At 39.2% G+C, this 20,810-nt stretch overlaps 1 protein-coding gene across 2 annotated transcripts; it reads left to right on the top strand.

Annotated features, from left to right (window-relative positions):
- The first annotated feature begins 1,252 nt into the window (after positions 1-1,252).
- EBAG9 (estrogen receptor binding site associated antigen 9) lies at positions 1,253-18,829 on the top strand. 2 transcript variants are annotated; one of them, XM_058808354.1, is made up of 8 exons: positions 1,332-1,482; positions 6,370-6,545; positions 7,451-7,548; positions 10,920-10,998; positions 11,202-11,360; positions 13,267-13,374; positions 14,390-14,481; positions 18,300-18,829. In XM_058808354.1, exons 3-8 carry the CDS (start codon positions 7,466-7,468, stop codon positions 18,418-18,420), a joined length of 642 nt encoding a protein of 213 aa, XP_058664337.1. In that variant the 5' UTR covers positions 1,332-1,482; positions 6,370-6,545; positions 7,451-7,465; the 3' UTR covers positions 18,421-18,829. The 2 variants fall into 2 exon arrangements, with proteins under 2 accessions (XP_058664331.1, XP_058664337.1); XM_058808348.1 differs by lacking the exon at positions 6,370-6,545 and having other exon boundaries at positions 1,253-1,482.
- The last annotated feature ends 1,981 nt before the right edge of the window (positions 18,830-20,810 follow it).

Raw genomic sequence — 20,810 nt, 5'->3', positions numbered from 1 at the left:
CCAGTATGTGTTCTGGAAGGAATTGTAACTGGCTACTTTTACAGCCTGACCTTTCCCAGTGTTTCATGCTTTTCAATTTGCTTTTCTGATTTAATGTAGATGAAGGTTTTCTTTCAGTTTCTGCTTAGGTAGAAAGTTATACTGGAAGGTATACCTCAGCTACACTAATACTTTCGAAATGGTTTTGATGTTAAAGCCAGCATTGCATATATGTTTCTCTTATTGAAGCTGGGTTCTGCAGGCATAAGGGTGTCAATCCCCACCTCAACATAACAGAACCGCTTCCCCTAAGCTTGGCCGCAATCATGTCCTGACTTGCTATGCTCTCTACTGATCTTGGACCAGTGCAGACTCACTGGCTTGTCCTTAGATCTGCCTCATCACCACAAACCTGCCTGCTAGTCTGGACTCTCAGCTGCCCCCAGATCACCCCTCCAGTGTCCTGTGTGGCAGGGTCCTTGCCCCATGGTCAGATCATGTTTTTCTCCTTGTCCCTCTGGGACCTGTTTCCTGATGAAGAGTTGTGGAAATGCAGTCATGGTGTCTGTTAGGGCATGGGAAAAGGGAAATGAAGGAACTCTATCTGATACCAGTGCCTCCTCACAAGAGCCATCATCCTTCATCCATCTCCTCACTGCCCGACACACACAGGGAACACAGCAGCTGAGTAAATCCCGTGGCAGGAAGTCTTTATTGGAAGATATTTTAAAACCACACAACTGAGTGCTACAGCTTGGAGTTGAGTTGAAAGGAGTGCTTTATTAGTGCTGCTCTAGAACTGACTAGATTTCCATGGGAGAAAGAGACAAACATCCCCCTTACCTCACCAACCGAGTGTAACACAACTGGAGGTTTACACAGAGCTCTGGAATGCCTTAACACTAACACCACTTAAGCAGCCATTAAAATGGACAAGCAGTTGGTGAACAAACTGGGACACTAGGGTAGCACCTGTCAGAAGCGATTTCAAACCATGTTTGTTTTTTAGTAACATCCAAGTTTACAGCTCAGCATCCTATCGACCACAGAGGAACAGCTTTACTGCCACGTGTGCAGCAACCCGATGCGGTTGCAGTCCAACGCCTTCTTCCCGCAGTTCCCCGGAAGGGCAAAGAGCCGGCTCAGACCTCCCCCAGTCCCTGTGGGGGCGGGAGGAATGCGGACGGGGGAGGTCGCGGGCCGCTGGCGGGGCGGGCCGCGGGCAGCCCGGCACGGCGGTGCCCCAGCCACTGCCCCAGGCGCTCGGACGGCCCGGGGTGCCCGCGGCCCGAGCGGCGCTGCCGGAGCGGAGCGCACGGGAGGCGGCGCGGCCGGAAGGGGCGGGCGTGTCTCCCGGGTGACGGGGCCGAGATGGCGGCGCGCGAGGCGGCGGCGGAGCGGCGCGGGCCCGGCTCTGGATGAGGGGCGGCCGCAGGCTGCGGGAGCGGCCGCCTCGGCCCCTGGAGCCCCGCGACCCCCGGCGAGGCCTCCCCGCCGGGGCAGGTGAGCGGGAGGTGTCGGTTCCTACGCTGCCGAGTGCCGCTTCCGCCTTGCTGGGCAGGGGCCCGGTCCCGGCGCCTTTTCTCCCGGGGCAGAGCTGCGGTTCTCCCGCAGCAGCGCCGCCGCCCTGCTCTGCCCCGTGCTCGGGGCGCCCCGGCCCCGCGGCCCTCGCCCAGCGGCGCGGCTGCTTGGCCGGCCCGGGAGCGCCAGGCCCGCGGCCTCTGCCCGACCGCTCGGGGCCTCTTCCGGGGCGAAGTGGGGGGGAATCTCATGGACTGCGAAGAACACGATGTGGCAGACAGGCAGCGTTTGGGGACAGAGGGGCTTCGCACCCTGTGGGAAAGGGCGAGGGTACACGCCTGTCAGAACTCGTGGTGGGACGGCATTGCTTGGGGTTACCTACTGTTTACGCTGACGAGCAAATTTAATAATACATAGAGTAAAAATTCCTTAGCATGGTTTTAAATACTTCAGAATCTCTAACAGCTCACAGAAAAATTAAGTGCTACTATTTGGTTTCAGTGCTGTCTCCTAATAATATTCAAGACTCGGCTGGTCGGTAGCCGTGGTAGGGCACTGCTATTTGGTCCTGAATTCACAGTGTAAGTGTCTGAGTTGCATCTCTAGTGAAAAATGGCACAGCTTGCTGCTTTATAGCTCTGTGGAGCTGTATTTCTGTGGAAATACACATGTGCACTGCAGAAACTTCTTTAGGCCCTCTTGTAGTGTTGTTGTTTGTAAATAGCTGGTGCTCGTCAAGACAGGCATTGCAAGATGATTTTGTAGTAGTAACAATGAGTGTGTTAATTTGTTGTCTCTGGCATTGCACATAGTTACAGAAAACTTAGGTCCGGGATGGCAAATAAGGAGTGGAACAGAACTGGGGTCTCTTAAGCTCTGGTTCTGTGTCTGAGAACTTAAGTTTTGTGAAGTGAGTTACATGAATGAGGGCATTATGTAAAAGACTTGTTGCAAAGTTATGAAGTGAATGAAGTTATAATGTAGTCTCACAAGATTGTGTTACCTCAAGCTGTATTCTGTATGCTGGTTTTCACAAGACAGTGGCATATACAGGTAAAGAATTGTCAAAGAATAATGGTAGACATAAACTTTCTATCTTAACTAATATTGCATTGAAGAGTATAATTTATTGTAATTCAAGACATAAAGCTTCAGGAGTTCACATTAGTGAGATTGTAGCTATATTCAGTTTCTTGGAGAGGACCTTTCAAAAAATTCTATCCTTACCACTGAAACTTTGCTAGGGTATTGTCACCAGCTGTTCTGGTGACAACACGAAAGCACTACTGAACCAGTATGGATTTTTGGTGCTGACAAATGTTAACACTCAAGGTCATGTTAGTCTTAAGTCCTAGGAAATGAACTTCTTGTTTTGCTTTAGGAGGGTGAAGCATTTCTCACGTCTCCTTATGTAAATTGGAGGGGAGCCTTTCAGTTTCAGACAAATTATTTTAAGCATCATCGTCTGGTTATTTGTCTAGCTGTGTTTAATATGGGCTAAAATCACTGATTCCAAGGTGTGTTTGTGTTTACATTCCAGAGTTACAAGTGAGCTGATCTGAAAGAAAGCTGATGTGGCAGTAGAATATGAGTTCACTAGGAGGAAAGAAGTTTCTGAAATAATTTTAGTGTCCCAAAGTGACTTTATTTTAGAATTGACTCTGTCTGTAGAGATCCTGTTTAAGTGGTATTTGTGTGTACCGTTAGATATGAAAGAGGAAGTGTTTCTCCAGGTGCCAGTGTGCTTATTGTACAGTGATAAACAGTGAGAGTCTTGCTTATTGCACCATAGTTGATGAACCAGTCCTCCTGAGGTGGACTATGCTGGCTATGTTCAGTGAAGTCAGAGGTGCCAGGAGTTCTAATGAGGCTGCTGTTGCAAGCTGTAAAAATGTTCAGTAAAATTCTGAACTTTGCCTCCCTTAATTCTGTTTCCTTTATGGGTCCCTATAATGTTTGAGTTTCCTCATTCTTCTGACTTGGTTCTAAAGTGTATAACTTCTCATGGCTGTTGTCTTTTAGTCCTTTCTGGGCTCATGTTCCATATGAATACCTGTTGTGACTTTTTACCAGTGGAAGACAGTATGAGACGCACAAGTCAAACTCCAGCTAAATTTGGTGTCTGTTACAGAATTGCTGAGTTGACCATGAGTATTAAATTGATTAGGATTCATGTCTTGATTTATTTGCTTGTTTATATCTGTTGTAATGGAAGTTCAGTTGACCCTAAGTCTCATAAATGTAACAAAGCAATTCCAGTAGTGGGAGAAGGAAATCTATCCTGTTTTATAGATGGTAAGTTGAGGCATGAGGTGTGATACACAGAAGGATGTATCAGGCTGGCAGACAACCCTTACCAGATTTTCTGAATTTTAATCCAGTATTTCACATTTGCCTCTATCTGTTAAGAAATGTTGTAGGATTCTTGATGTAGCACTGCAACTTTGCATTATGTATCTGTCATCCTGTGTTATAATTGACTGCTGATACAGTTGTGGTTCCTTTTGGGAATGTTTATCAAGGAAAGGCTTAAGAAAACAAGGACGGTTGTGGCCTGCCATTTAGCATTACACTGTCAGTATTTTTCCCAGGAGAAAGAGAAGGTACATGGCTGTGCTTCTTTCCAATGTCTGAGAAAGATGGACAAGAAGAGGATGAAAAAGTTGTTTCAGTTCAGCTTAGTATAATGGTATCATGTGAATTAAGTTTGCAGTGAACTGAGGAAAATTTGAGTTCTGTGTACATCTATATTCATACAACTGCTTCCGAATATAAAATGGTTTAGCTTGAGAAATTTAATTAACATTAAAAAACTTCCAAGCACAAAAGAACCCAACCCAGAAGGCACCAAACAAAACTCAAAACCTTTAGCAAACCTTTAACTTTTCAGGTAGTGCTGTTCTTAGAGCAACAATGCTCACATTTCAAGTGCTGTTTCAGACAAAGGGGAAAATGCTTGACTTTTTCTTACCTTGAGACAATAATTGGTTCAAGATTTTGATTTAAATTAATTTATAAAAAATAATATTAATTAAATAAATACATATATATGGCTTCATATCATAAATAGAATAAAAAGCAGGTACATAGAGGAAAGTTCTTTTTAAAGGTAAATTATTGCTAACACTACTATGGCTGGCTGATAGCATATTGTTGACAAAACTGGCTGTGCATCTGACAGTTTATAGTGTAGGGAGCTTAACTGGGAAGACTGCAGTCAATGCTCAGAAAAGAGGTGGGCAAAACAGTACTTACTATCTTAAATCACAAACAAAACAAACTTACTATCTTAAATCACAAATGGTTGGAAGAGGCCTCCAAGGTCATCAAGTCCAGCCTTTGAAGGACCTAGTTCTAGCTCAGCTGAAATGAAATCTCTATCACAAATATGTGAACTGGCCATGTGTCTCATTGTAACTCTGAAATCTTTGCCTGACACATGGAAGGTGGAGAGGTGCAAGTTATCTGATTGTCATGGGCATAATGATAGATGTTGAGCTCTGCCAGATGGGCATACTGGTGGTACTGGAAATATAGTCACTTACCTGGGAATGACCTGGGAAATGGATTAACTTTTGCTGATTAGTTCTTGTGGACTTCACAAGTCCACTGACTCTGCAAGCCAGAGTTCTTGTGGATTGTGCTTTTTTTCAATTGTTTAACTTTATATTGAAAACTCAATACAGGATACAATTCGATATGTGAAAAAATGGTGAGTTGAAAATATATGTATTGGTAAGTGACACACTTGAACATTGTTCTGGTTTTAGTTTTTTGTTCTAGTTTTAGTTTTAGTAATCTTCCTAGTTCCTTGACTTTAGGCACAAATAATATTGAGTCTGCAGAGGTTTTTGGTGGCTTCCTAAAACGGCCATCTCAGTCAGTAGTTAGGAGTTTTTTAAATTTAGGGTCTGTGTCTAGTGTCCAGTGTAGCAGTTAGATAGCCTGAATGAGGGAAAAGAGCTTTTACTCTTGCTCATACTGAGTACTGTTCTGCTGCTTCCCTCCTGCCCCCCAAGCTGATAAAAGAGTGAATTCTGGTAGAGTGGAGTGAGCTTCCAAACAGGCTTTCTTTCAGAAAAGATGTACCTTTATAATAATTTCAGCAGTCACATGCTCTTCATGCCTCACATCCTAGGCAGATAACTTCTAGCTGCCTTTCATAAAAATAACATTTTCTTTCACCAATTCAGTGTTAGTTTGCAGTAATTTCTACCTTTTGGATTGAGAACTTTCCATCTTACTACTGTTCACTCTTTCACTAACTTCCATTATTTCCTAATCATTTAAATTCTTGACTGATGCATTTTTCTGTTATCTACATATTGTTAACATTGCCCATTCTAAAAGGTTAGGAAGTGCTTGAGCATAATATGAAATAATGGTCCAGTCTTTTAAACTAAAAGCTAAAGATGTCTGACAATGTCTGTTCTTGCTTCTTTGTGGGAACTGACTGCTTGCTAATTCTGTTAGATAAAGAGCCAATTCAACCTTGTATAAAGTTCTCTACATTTTTAAGTCTCCCATGAAATGAAATGTGATAACACAAATATTGAAGTAGAGGTGAAACATGTCCTGTAAAGCCTTTCTCCTGAGCTACAGCTTGGTAGTGCAGTCTGTAATTTGGTAGTTACTGCTAACTTAAGCTTTTCATTTTGTAGTAAAAGGGCCTGTTTATCAGCTCCCATATGATTTTTCAGTAGCAGAAAGTCCTGTCCTGAACTACATGTAAAGCACTATTTCCAGTACTATATTACTATGGTGTTTAATAATAGTTATGTTATCTAGCAAATGAGCACCAATAAAAATACATCTATGCTCCTTGAAGCTCACAAATCCCATTGTGTACCTTTTTAATAAAATCCTCAGGACAGTATTGGAGCAGCGTACCTAATGATCCACCTTCCTGACTCTTCCTAACTTAAAGCCTGGAATATAAAAAGTGATTTAAATGCCATAGCATATTTGAAATCAAGCTGTCCTTCCATGGAATACTCATGGCCTGAGGAAAATGTCACAGGGCTGCCTTCTCTTCTCACCAGAAGGTATGTTAAACTTGCAACAGAGTATGTTGTTACAAGTGTAGATGTTTATAATGCAAAGCTATTTCTGAAGCCTAACCTCTTACTCTTTACTCTGAAATGTTCACCTACAGGAGAGAAAAGAGATCCTTGAATTCCAGCAGGTTTTTCTGAGTCAGTCTGTAGTTATTCAAGGTGGTATGTTGGAATGATGTGATGTGATAAATATAAATTCTCTAGATTATCAAATTGTCACTGAAAAAATAGCTACAAACAGAAGTGGCTTCAGCCAAAGATGAATTTTTTCTTTTCTGTGTTTGCTATCATGATCCGGTCAGGCAGAGAAATATCAGTAGCTCTGTGGGTTAGCTGGTGCAGTAGTTCACACAGGATGAACACTCTTTTTTTGATGATGATTTTTCAGTGAGACTAGTTCTAAAATAAGCAGTGTTCTCATCATACATTTCCATCAAAATGGAAGGCAAACTTAAACAGCTAATTTTGGAATTTCACCTAATGACTAAATCTATAATTTGTATATGCATGATATGCTCAAGCAAGCAAGAGCTTCTCTCTGATGAGTACTCTGTTTTGCACTGCCACTGTTCAGTGGAGTGTCTGGAACAGATCAGCTGCACAGGCACTGCAGATGGTTGCCTACACTTCCCCTTTAGGAGTGTCTTTAACTGTGACTCTACCTGTGATTTTGTGCTGTTTCTTTAAAGGTCATATATAGTAGATACCTGTATTACTTACATCAGTGAAAGATCCTGATAGTAGGCAGGTAGCGTCTTTGCTCCAAGTACCTGCTCTCTTTCCCTGCAATAAGTTTCACTGACTGCTCCTAGCTTAGTAGCAACTAAGGCCATTGGCTTTAGGTACTGTATAAAGTTGTATAATCCTCTGCATCTAACTTTTTTCTTTTGCAGGAAGGGTTTCTTACCATGGCCATAACACAGTTTCGACTCTTTAAAGTCTGTACTTGCCTGGCAGCAGTGCTTTCGTTCATTAAAAAGTTAATATGCAGGTAAGCAAGTCTTACTTAATTTGGTTACCTTTTTTTTTTTCAATTTTTCAATTACAGATTCTTGCACTTCTGCCCTTCCCCCAGCACCAGCCACCACTTTTACCAGCTCTGATTTTACTAATTGCAAAACAATCAACACAGATGAAAACTAAATTGAGTGAATTCTTTAATTTGCTATTTGTTCAGAGTTCCAAAAGTCTGTGTAGTGTATTTGTGAGTGTATTTTGTTGTATGGTGGCTGAATAAGGTTTTATAAACAGCTATGACAGGGTTTTAAAATGGCTTTTAAAACTATTCCATGTCAAACTTGAAGAAAAGCTGTGCTGCACAGTTTTGAAAAGTGCTTAGCAAGTGATACTTTGTGTTTCAAGAGATTCAGTTAATGGGAGCATCCACTCTGTCATCAGTCAGTAGGCTGTCATTACAAATGTAGGCAGTTCTCATCCTGTTTGTCAAAAACAGTTGCCTGAGACTTCAGATTCTTCTGCCTATTGAAGATTCTTTCAGAAGTTTGGAGGACCGTGATTAAAGTTCAAGGAATGGCTTTTTTTTCTTTTTAATGATGAAGAATGGTTTATTTTTTACACTCTTTTAAGTCATATGTGGTGTTCTTTTGAGTTGTAGACTCATGAATGCTGCAGTGTAGTACTTTGAAGCAATCTAAAAATCCTCAAGAGTGAACGTGGAGTAGTAGAGTTCAGTGATACAGTAGTAGAGTACCTGAGGCAGTTCTTGGCACTGTGCTGTCATACGAACTGCTGTGCTTCCTGCCACTTCTGCAGCATGTTGTTTACATGAACAAATGCCAATCTAGAGAAATGTATTCTCTTTTTCTGTATGATGACAATTACTTTCCCAGTGAGGATTAAAGCGTATGCAGAATATGTGGTAGACACAAAATAACTGCTTATTTCCTCTTCACCTTTACTTATTCCAAGAGTAAGAGGAAGCTCTTGAGTTGTTGGTAACAACTCACTTACAGATCTAGTGAAGCATTAAAAGGATACATTTTAACGCTGCATACAGTGATATAGATGTCAACCTTAGTTCTGTGATTTGAATTCCAAATTAAATTAAGAAAACTTGCTGTTCAAGTTCTGAAAGAAGTCAAAACAGAGTTGATCATAACTTCTGTATTATGTGGATCCTTAATTTCTCAAATTATATTTTTTATAAGCAGATAATTGTTTTCTAAGTGTCGTGACAGTATTTTCATTCGTTTTTCCAACTTCTAAATGACATATTATCTTGAAATGAACAGCTGAGAAACTGTTTCAGAGTACATTAAGTACTCTGAAACAGTACTTTATTTGCTTAATAACAATTAGATAAAGAAATGAAAATTAGGTCTTTCACATAAGCACATAAGCACTGGATCACATTAATTCAGACCACTAACTACAGATGTTTCTTCTGTTCACTGTCATTTGCAAAGTGTAGTTTGATAAATTTTGTTTTCCTGTAATGCACCCCTCGATATAACTATGACTAATTTTCAGCAAATGTGATTTAATTAAACGTGCATTTTAATTCAATGGATATGAGCTTAGTACTTACTTAGATTACATAGTTTACATTAGATTTTCATTTGAGCAAGTGCCTGTAGAGATTGTGCAACTTTTTAGGCAGCATAGAGCTTACAAATAGTACTAGTCCTTTCTTTAGTTAAATCTCTTCTTGATAAATAACAGACTGCCTGAATCCATCTTTCAGGAAATAAAATGTGTAAGTATAAGAAGAGATGACACTTCCTTCCATTTAAAATATCTAATTATCTCCAACTGAGAAATCTGAATACTACTTATTACTAAGGAGAAACAAATCCAATCATTTTTGAGGCATTTGGCATTCAGAGCAGTGATCAGTATCTAATGGTGGCTGTGGAGCAGCTGTTCCTCTAAGCATCTTGTTCCCTTCCTAGAGGAAGTGGAGATCTGTAGCCTGCCTTGGAGCTGCTCTGTGTACTATATTCTTTCTGATGTTGTGTGACAAAAGCTCTTTCCTCCTACCTCCAGCCCTGTTACCATTTTGACTTGATTAATGTTGTTACAAGCTGCTTGCTTGTCTCGTAGCTCATATAGAGAAAGTCAGTGCAGAAGTGATGGCTTGTAATAGTATTAAATGTAAATAGTATTAAGGGTGTCTGTGTTGTAGAGGTCTGAAGGAAGTTGTTTCCAAGCTTGGATTTCCTTTAGAGATGTCCAGTAAATCTTGTCAACCAGAAGTCTCTAATGTGTTTGAGGGAACAGTGTTCTCACTTTCCTTTACCCCTAAAATCTGTTGCTTTTCAGACTTGAAGGAACAGTTTATAAAGCAAGTAGAGTTAATTATATAAAACTTGAAAATTTGATTATGGCACCTGACCTTGTCTAAGGAGGAATATTGGTCTAGAGTAGAAAAAATATATCTAGTCACTCACCAGCCTATAGTAGAGGTCATATGACAAGCAATTCAGCTAGTCAGTTGGTAGTGTGTTCTCTAATACTAAAACTAATGGATAGAAACTAGAAATTGAAGTTCCCGGTTTATTCTCATCAGTTGTAAGAAAAAAACATTCAATTTCCCAAGCTACATAAGGTCAGTTTCATGACTGCTTTGCTGTAGGACCTTACATTCTTTGTGGAAAACATAAATGTGAGTCTTAATTGCACTCTATTGTGTTGTAAGGTGTTAAAATACAGTGAATGTCAGCTAAGAATATTTTAATTATTCTGATCTTTGTATGTCATAAAGTAGATATCTAGATAATTTATTTGCAATGCATTAGTGTTGTTTTAAAGTAAAATTATTTTATATGGTTGCTGAAATGCATTGAAATGGTATTCTTTACGTAGAAGCATGAATTGAAGCTATTAACTTGCATAATCTTGTATTACCTCTGTTTAGAATTTGAAGAAAAAAGAGCTTCAGAGGGGCTTTCAAATCAAGCAGCTTAGAAAGCTATTTGTTAGACACAGCTTAAAGTTTAAGACAAATAGAAAAATTTCTCATTTTACAGTAGAAATGGCTCTTTTGCAAGTATAGATTGTTAGTGCTTGCTTCATAAGCACTGACAGTCTAAAAATTGTGACTGAATTATGCAGATGAGTTAGCCCATTTTCATGTTTCTTAGAAGTATTTCTCTATTTCACTGCAATTAGAAAAGTAAATTGCACTTTGATATTCTTGTGAAAACAACTTTCAATTCATGATGAAATTCCTTTGCTTAGCTGACTTTTAGTGACAGTAGTTAATACAAAGGTAATGGAAGCACTGAATGTTTTAGCCATGACTATTTTCAGTAGTGCTGTTCTCAGACTTCCTTTTTTGTTTTTTTTAAACTTAGTGCTCATGTTTTCAGAGCTTGGAGGAATCCTACATTTTTTTTTCAGGTCTGGAAGAGGGCGAAAGTTAAGTGGAGACCAAATAACTTTGCCAACCACAGTGGATTATTCATCTGTTCCTAAGCAGGTAAATGTTAAAGTGGTAGGTGACTTAATCCCTTAACAGGGTGATTATAGAAGTCCTACAATATTGAATTGGTATATATCCAAGAAATATATCAAATAATGTGATATATGTGATACAGTGTTAAGTATATATCTTAGCAAGTTATAAAAAGACAAGATTTTACCTGCAGATAATATTAATTTGTACCATATTCTTATATTCAGCCTGAAGTAGAAGATTGGTCTTCATGGGATGAAGATGCACCTACAAGTGTGAAGATTGAAGGTGGCAATGGTAATGTGGCTGCTCCACAAAATTCTTTGGAACAAATTGAACCTGATTATTTCAAAGATATGGCACCAACTATAAGAAAAACTCAAAAAGTAAGTATTACATTTTCAACTATATTTATGGAGGGTCTTCCTTGCTTTAAAATAAAAGCAAGTAAATTGGCAACTTACAGAAGGTGCTGTTGGTAAATGAGAATAGATGTTTGTGTGTAGTTTATCATGTTTAATTTTAAGACCTTTGAGATCTTAACAATTGTGATGCTATCAGATGTTTACATACTTAGTCTTCATGTTATTGGAAACTTATGAATAGTTTCATACTCTAAAAGTTCTTGGAAGTATAATGGGAGAACCCTCTAGTCATTTGTGCTCATATCCTTTTTTGAACAAAGACATTCAATGTCTTGCTCTATTGAAGTCTGAGGGAGCAGCCCTGCTGTTTCAGAAAACAATGGTTAATTGTTTCACCAAGTTATATTGGGGAGGCTGGAATTAGGGAACTGATTTCAAAATAGCTTGTTCTTCAGATATCCATTTTAACTGGAGACAAGACAGGAGGGCATCTCTACAGGAGCATCAAGGTTGTAAATAAATGCTGATTAAAATCTGGTGATTGCAGGTTTTGTTTCTATTTGTGAATCTTTCAGCTGGGTACTTGCAGATCTTTGAGTCAATTGGAAAAACCTCACAAGTACTGGAATAGGTTACCAGAGTTGTGCAGCCTCCATCTCTAGAAGCTTTTAAGCCCCACGTGGAAAAGCCCTAAGTACTTTCATCAGCTTTAAAGTGACAGTGGTTTGAGGAGGAGATTGGATTACAAACCTCCTGAGGCCCCTTCAAACATGAATCTTCCTGTGGTCCTGTGAACTGGAGGTGATCCTGGTGTCAGCTTTCTGTACATTTAGAATCTTCTAAGGATTTTGCTGTCCCAAAATCTGAGGAGTAGGAGAGGGCTAGGGAGAGGTAGATTTCTTCTTTATATCTACTGACATTTTTTGCCTCATAGAATGCACTTCAGGTTCAGAACAAAACTGAGGAAGAGTCCATGCTAAACACTGGGTTTCTATTAAATATCTCTCTAGGGATTACTGCAGGCACTGTAAAAAACATCCCTGTTAACTTGGCCAAATTACCACCATTCAGTATGAATTTATGTTTATTTCCACTGAATGTCTCAATACAAACCCTGAGATTTGAGGTACAGTCTACTCATGCTGTCACTCATCTATACTGATCTATTTGGAAATAGAACCTCAGTCAAATAACAGACTGTCATTGCCCAATAAGACAATAAGATTGTCTAGTCCTCTTTCCTTTCTTGGATTGGTACAAGCATACAGGCAGTGGAACTGTGGATCTGCCTCATTGGGAAGCAGAAGAGGCTCGAAGTAGCCAAAAGCCAACTTCCCAAAGTTTCTGCCTTGTGCTCAAGAAAAGTGAAAAAGTTATGTGATCTTGGCAACTGTTTTGGGAAAAGCACTGCTTTTCAGCCAAATCAGTACAGAGCTTATTAGTAAATGTTGACAGAAAATTTGCAGCTATTGAAACTGCACAGATAGTGGAGTAGTTGAGAGAGCTGACATTACAGTGCAGTACAACTGTGCAGACAGCACTGTCCTCAAAAGTAGTAGCTTAAAGTGACCTGTCACTGAAGCAGGATTTCTCCAAGCAATTTGTCACATAATTGGTACTTTTATGAGTACTGGAGATGTGGCTGTTTGAATTGTGATTCTTTGTTCCCATTCTCTGTCTTGATACAGTCACAGGTTTCTATGTGACTAAAGAATATGCTAGTGGGGGGAGGAGGAGTTCTTGTCTTTTGTATTTATCTTTCACTTACAAGTTCATTTTGCTGTGCAGCTTTAAGAACCTGGCCAGGTTTAAGACACAGTGAGGTGTTGTGTAGCTGAACCTTCATGGACAGAGAGTTATATGACCAAGGAATCTCTGCAGTGCTTTAATCTACCACTTTTTTGTTCCTTTTTTTGAATATTTTCAGATAGTTATTAAAAAACGAGAGCCTTTAAATTTTGGAATTCCAGAGGGAAACACAGGATTCTCTAGCAGATTAGCAGCCACACAAGATATTCCTTTTATTCACCAATCTGTAAGTATGCTTTAAGTATTGATCTTGTATTTGTCAGTTAAATGATATTCTCTATGGGAAGGAATAGTCTGCCTAAGGTGTGCATTGTGGGAAGTAATTGGAATAGTTGGGGATGTAAATTTTTTTTAAATTGAGTGAAGAATGAAGTAGTCCAATATGTTCTGCAGAGAAACTTGACAGATCAGTGATAAAAAGGTAGGAAGCTTCCATATACTTATGGGCTTGCAAATCTGCTAAAGCAATGAACTGGAAGTTTTGGATTTTACTCAGTAAGTTACTAACAAAAGAGTAGAAGGCTTTTTTGAAAACCTTTAAGTTACCTTTGCTTTATTGCTTTGGACCCATTTTTAACCTTCTGCTTCTCCCTTTTTGTGTAGGAATTGTAGTGTGGCAGTCTCCTAATTTTTACTCCTTAGCCTTTGAAAAATTTGTCTAGTTGCCTAATGACCTGGCCAGTTAGCAGGAGATGCTCTCCCTCCCTTGCCCTTTGCCTTTTTTAACAGTGTTTCTCTTTTGATAAACGTTGTGCACAAAAGGGTACAGGCAGGAAGCAGTACAGAATGGTCATACCACCTCCTTGCACTGTCTTTTATGAAAATAGTTCAGGAAAGGACTTTTAGTGAGTAAAAGTGTCACTCAGCTGATACTGGACATAAAAACAAGTGGATGTACGTGTTGGTTTGTCCATGCAACTGCCAGAAATCTTTTACATTATCTACTCATTTAATCTGCTCAATCTGTCTTCCTCTTGCTAAAAATGCACTCCACTACTTCCTTCCTGTCTTTGTCCAAAAAAACCCTTTGACAACTGAAAAAGCTCAGTATTATAGCAGGAAGAAAAGCATGGACAGTAAGATGAGAAGCACTGCCATACATCAAATATTTCTGTAAGTCTGAAGCATTAAGGTTAAAAATATGTTAAGGAAACTTTGCTGTCATCCAGGAGCCACTCTGGCAGTCACACACCAGTGTTTTATTTAATTTTCCATGTGCTTAGAACTTCTCTTTGTTTCAGCCTGAACTGGGAGACCTGGATACTTGGCAAGAAAATACAAATGCCTGGGAAGAAGAGGAAGATGCTGCTTGGCAGGCAGAAGAAGTTCTTAGGTAACTGAAATTAATTTAACACTATGTAAAGGTTTTACATGTAAAAGAATCACATTTGTTTATTTGACACCTTCCTGGTAAGTGCCAAGAATTCTTTAACTCCTCTTAAGACAAATTATTTTTATGCATCTAATCTCTGTGTAACTGGTACTCACCAGAAGACATTTTGGATCTAATTAATTTAATAAATGAGATAGTAGAGGACATCTGAAAATCACTGGAACACTGGAACAACACATTAACACATGCACATGCAGGTGCTAAAAAAATGGCCCTCCACCAATCCCAACAATTTATTATGTTCAGATGACATTACTTGATTAGGTAAAATACCACTTGATGTCCTTCTAAAAAGTATCACAACCATGTGCTTAAGGTAAAAATAGTTCAGGATAGAAGGTGAAGTGATAACTATGTTCTTGGAATCCCTGTAGGAGCTAGGCTTTTGTAATTTAACTAAACTAGCTGAACATAAAATCAAAGTCTTGCACAAAGTTAGTGTGAATGCTTCAGCTGTTCAGTTTGTGTTCTTCTTTCCTTTAAGGGGTATGGAGAGTAAAGGGATGCAAATTAAGTTTATCATACTCAATGATTTGAACTGGTAGTGACTTACAGTTGTATCAAACTTTACTGCTTGCTACATAGTCAGGTAACCAGCCTCAGACAGCTTTAGCTTCCTAGGCTGTTGTAATTCTACTCATTTAATTACAAGCACATGGCTTCTGTGGTCCACTAGTGAAATAAAGACATGATATAGTAAAAAATCATTCTAAGGAAAATAGGGATTGTGGGGAAAAGAAATGAGGAATCTGATCAAGTGTTTATTTTAATGTTTTGAAAAATTCACATTTTCAATCTGTGGAATAAGACAACAGGGAAGTTACCAGCTCATTTTCAATGTGCTAATCATAATTAGAATTTATTCAATTTATTATCTCTGTCAGTCTTGCTTTGCAGCAGCTTAACGTGTGAAAATAGAGTTGTAATGCAAATATTTTTGTAAACTTTATCTGGTATCGGTGTGTACATTCTGATCAATATCTTGCTGGTCTTCTTTTTTTTCCTTTTTTTTTTTTAAACTTCATTACTGTTTCAGGTTTTGTACTGAAATACAAGCTTTGTGATGTGAAAGATGTGCTTTTGGGCTGTTTTGGTTCCACAGATAGTACTTTTTCCTGTAAAGAATATCAATAGACTCAGTAAGATCTTCAATAGCTGTGGTGCAGTGAAAAAACTTTTTTTTGTTTGTTTGTTTTTTTATTGAGAAATGAAACAGGTACTTCTGCTACTGCAGAGGCTGCACTATATTTACTTAACCCTTGCCACATTCTATTACAGATGGTTTGTCATACATGAATTAGCTATTAAAAATTACCTGGTGTATGTATATGCCAGTTTATTCTTGGAGTGTAAAATTTGTGCAGTGAATATTTCCAGGATGGGCTAAGTTATATTGTTTGCCAACTGTCAGGTTCATGCTCTAGAATACATAGGAAGAGCAATCTCTTACATGGTGATAGCAGTGGAGTTTCCCAAAGGCTTTAATTTTTCATAGTGTCATAATATTTGGTTGAACCTATCCTAAAGATTTCAGCCTACCATCTTTACTGTTAAAAGGGTTCAACTCAAATGGTTACTTCTCATAGGGTTTCTTTTTGGCCTCACTAAAAAGTATCAAACTGCAGTTGTTATAGAAGGGATGTGTGTCTAAATACTTGCAGCAGATAAAATATGATTAGAACTCCAGATGTCTATGGCTTACTGCTTGTCCAGCTATGGCTGGCTACCTCTATACAGCTGGTCATTATGTAAGCTGTACCCCAGCTGGGTGAAGTAAAACCTTTGTTTTATTCATGACACAAAAATAACAATGTTTATCTGTAAATGAGTCAAGGCCTGGCTGATTTTTAGCAACATTGATAAAGAAATCCCGACTGGGTTTAGTTTCTCTTGCAGTAGACATCACCGGTGTTTTTAACATCTGACATTTAACATAAAACTTAAGCAAAATATTTAACATAAAACTGGTCAGGCCTGACTCTGTTTTCAACAGAGTGTAGTAAGGAAGTGCAATGGAGTCTCTTCTTAATGATAGAAGTCTGCATCTTGATCTGCAAAATGATCTGAAGATCCTGTGGCCACTATGGTGACTTAATGCCTAAGTGTAACACTTGAAAGAAGCTTGTATAATATTTCAGACTGCCAAATAGAGGACAGTCCTGTAATGTTCCAGAGTGTTAATGCTGACTGTACTCCAGTGGTGCTTTTGGAGAATGAAATGAGTGTGCAGAAAAAGTGAGGGTCTCCCTTAGCCTGCTGTGTCTGGTACCTGTGGGTGCTTAGTAAGACCAGAATAATTTTTGTGTAGTAATGGAGTGCTGATCACTTATGCAGAAGTGGGCTGTGTCCTGCTAACTAGCAGTGAAGACTGTCCTGTGGCCTCTGGTGAGTTTATGTATAAGCATAACAGTTGAAATGAGCACATATAGTAAGTCAAATGCTCCCTGGAATTAAGGCATGCAGAAAGTGCTGAAGAGTAGGCTATCAGAGCATGAGAAGTTCCTGTAGTCTCTTTTTTCCCCATTTTCCACAGGTTCTAGGCTGGGATACACTGAAATTTTCCAGTCAGTGGTGAATTGGTATAGTGGATGACAAACTGCGTTTTCAGTTAACTTGAGTTAGTTGGAACTGAGTTTCTTCTGCAAATTTTAGATACCTATCTACAATTCAGACTTTATATTACCAACGAAGTTTTTATCCCAGTGGAAGCAATTGAACTCACACATTTTTAGTTTATAACAGCTACTTGTATTTTTGTTGGCCAGTTGCTGTGTCTGAGGCGAGTTGAAGGTCTGTCTCTGGTAGAACTGAGTGCAGGTTCCCAGACAGTAGAGGGCGTGAAACCACTGCTGTGCACAGGAGCTCTGTGTCCTGTGGGTCACCCTGGGGAGAGAAACAGGAGCTGCCATGATCCCTCCCTTCAGAACTGCTCGTGAACAGCAGCATTAACTACATGGGGCTTTTTGGAACTTTACTGTCTCTGTGTATTGGCTGGTGAAGAAACACAGTGCCTCTTCCCTTCTGCATCACTTCAGATACGTGGGAAATATAAAAATCTGCCACTGTAATGTGGCAAATATTATTACTCTGCATATTGCTGCACTGACAGCTCTGTCAGCTGTCAGGTAGAATGTAGAGTAATGGGTGACAAACTCAAAAATATCCCTAAACCAGCAAAAACTCAAAACTTTTGAGCTGCTGCTGAAAGTATTAGATAGATTTGTAGTTTTTCCTCTAGGCCTTGCAACTGTCTTTACTCTCACTGATTCATTTACTCTGAACCTTTGAGAAGCTAGTGGCTTTTAAATTGCTGAATAATTGAACAAATATTACTGCCTAAAGCTAGGTTGGATTGGGTTTGATATGAAAAAGTTATGAAAAGTTATGAAAAAGTTCTTCACCTGGAGTGTGATCACGAACAGGCTCATCAGGGAAGTGGTCACAGCACCAAGCCCGCCAGAATTGTTTGAAGAATGCTCTGAGGCATATGGTGTGATTCATGGGGATGGTCCTGTGTAGGCCAGGAGTTGGACTTTGATGATCCTTGTGGGTTCCAACTCAGAAGATTCTACAATTCTAGATTAATCTGAAAAAAGGACTTCAGCACAGTAAAAGGACTTTTCTGAGCCTAACGACAATAGGCTGATGCTCTGTTTTTATTAGTTATAATAACCTATGTATTGACAGGAACTTAAGGTATGAGCATGCTGAAAATCGCATGTGTGTTATTTAGCAATTTATGTTTTCTTTAATTACAGACAACAGAAGATAGCGGAAAGGGAAAAAAGAGCAGCAGAGCAACAGCGAAAGAAAATGGAGAAAGAGGCACAAAGGCTAATGAAAAAGGAACAAAACAAAATTGGTGTAAAACTGTCCTAACAGAAGCCACACAGCAATGGCAGTGCCAGTGAAAAGAGAATTTCAGCTCCACAAGATACATGTTGGTATTGATTTAACTATTTATAGGACTTCAACACACTGCTTGGTTTCAGTGCATTCTTCAGGTCATCTTGGAAGCCAGGATTTTCCCAAAACATCTTGAACTACTAGTATGTAGTTCTTAAAGAAGAAAAGCCCTACAGAAAATCATGCCTTGATGGAATGTTTCCTGCAATAGTTCTTTTCCAGCACCCTTCTTTGCAGCAAGTGATTGACAAGGATGTTGATTGAAAAACACTCTAAATGAACAGCTCAAGCCTAGGGAAAAGAATGTAAATATTGAGTGGTGGGAAATCTACCTGTATTGTCTGTGCTTACCTGAAACGTGTAATTAAACAGTTTTAAAGAACCTTTTGTTTCCTGCCTGATAAAAAAGTCTGCTTTTGCTCTTTTATGAAAGTATTTGTAAACACTTGAAAGTTCTCCATGGGAGATCATACTGTATAGAAGAAAATAATTTATTATGGATGACCTACAAGTCAAAATGTGCTCCTGGTGGGTTATGCAGCTGAACACTGAAATTGGATTTCTTGTCACTTTGTCACTTGCAGCTTCCTATGCTCCCATTTACACTTGACACTGCATTGACTGCCAGCAGTGGCATCACTACACAGGAGTGGTGCAGCCTACAAAGGGTTGATGCAAATGTAAGGGAGCATTTTAGTCATTTACTTGTATTGGTAAATTTGTATTTCTAGCAGAAATTCTTAAACTTGCTAGAGATAGGAATCCTCACACCTTATAGTTGTTGCATAGTTAGCGTAATTGAGAAGAAAAATTGTGTCTTCTGCTAATAAAGCTAGTGTGAAAATTGTCAGTTCAGTTACAAGCACTTTTCAAACTCCATTTTTTGCACACTTTCTGTATGTGTTTACTTTGTAATTCTCCTGGTGAAGCATGAATGGTGTATGTGCAGTAGAAGGCAACAGTGCTTTAATGAAAAAGTTCAGTGTCTGCTGGAAGGAGATAGATGGGAGGGGTTGGGGTCTATGTGCTTCATCCAGCCCAGTGCTTCAGTGAATGCTTTTCCCAGGTTCTGTTGTGTGGGTGCTATTACCCTTGATTTGTGGGTTGTATGGATTTCTTGCCTTATGACAGGTGAGTGACGTCGGCACATTTTGCACTCAAGACTTGTTTCCTGTTCATCCAGGGACAGCACAGGAAGTGTCAGTTGTAAGAGAATGGGAAGGGGAGGAGGGGGCATGTGACTAGATCTTTCCTGCCTACAAAAATAGAATTTGTAACTAAGTTCTAGTAAGTTCTGGCACAAATTTTGCTTAGAGTGTAAGTAATTTAGAAAACAACACAGTAAGAATTAATTTTAATGGCTTTACTCCCAGAGAAGTTTTTAAAAGTTTTTAAAAAAATGTTTAGTATACTTGTCACATAGGTTCAAATCTTGCACAGGTTAACTGATGTGACAGTAATTTTCAGATGTTAAATTTTGAAATATATTTTGAAGCCAACAATGCCATGCATGATTTCTGCACAAGTCTTCTGGCTGGAGTAGAACAGATTATTAAGTGCAGACTTCGCTGCAGCAGTATGGCAAGCAAATCTGCTCCTACTACTCCTCCAAAGTATTTGGCAAGGGATGGAAGATGAGAAAGTTTATGAATAAGCTTTAATAACAATCTGGTTTGTTCTTTTAACAGCACTCAAGAAGCAAGGAGGTACCAATCACAATTCTTTAACTATTGCTGACACAGGGCAAGGAAACTGGCTATCTACTGCCTATTAAACCTGAAATCATTAGAAGCTATGTCTGATTTTATAGAAAATTAGTGATTATTGTTGCTATTTTTGAGACAGTATAAAGTAGATATAAATCAATACTATTTATTAAAAATAACAACGGGTGGGTGAGTTACTAAGTTGCAAATAAAGCCCCTTAAGTACATCATGAAAGCACATTTGATCATTGAGCCTTCAGCCATTTTAAAAACCCTTGAGTTCTGCCACCTTCTGCTTGGGACTGCTGCATTGCTTTTCCCTCCTCTCCTGCTGTGTACTGCTTTGCTGTTCTTCCATCTACCTGCTAAATTTGATAACGGCTGCTCTAGAGATTCCTCCCATTTCTGCCCTGTGTTGACATGGTGCTAGTAGGGAGGACTCTGCTCTTGGAGGAAGTCTCTTGCATGGTGATACCCATGCATTAGTATCAGTTTTGTCTTTCTCCTGTGGTCTCTTCTTTCCTCCTTCCTAAATACTGATTTTTTATCCTTGATAAATATGAAAACACTTTTGCTAAGCTTACTGAGGCTGCTGCTGATACCGTTTTTTCGATTGGTTTGAGTTTTCTGAAGATCCTATACACCCCTTTATTTCTT

This window comes from Ammospiza caudacuta, chromosome 1 (genome assembly GCF_027887145.1).
Source record: "Ammospiza caudacuta isolate bAmmCau1 chromosome 1, bAmmCau1.pri, whole genome shotgun sequence".
Classification (NCBI taxonomy): Eukaryota; Metazoa; Chordata; class Aves; order Passeriformes; family Passerellidae; genus Ammospiza; species Ammospiza caudacuta.
The sequence above is the reverse complement of the archived record's forward strand: the minus strand, read 5'-3'. Positions and strand labels throughout refer to the sequence as shown.

Bases quoted from the DNA above. Each gene is read 5' to 3' on its own strand.
- EBAG9 (XM_058808348.1), top strand. From the start codon at position 7,466: ATGGCCATAACACAGTTTCGACTCTTTAAAGTCTGTACTTGCCTGGCA. The intron at 13,375-14,389 runs GTAAGTATGCTT...TCTTTGTTTCAG, and splicing joins TTCCTTTTATTCACCAATCT to CCTGAACTGGGAGACCTGGA. The intron at 14,482-18,299 runs GTAACTGAAATT...CTTTAATTACAG, and splicing joins CAGGCAGAAGAAGTTCTTAG to ACAACAGAAGATAGCGGAAA.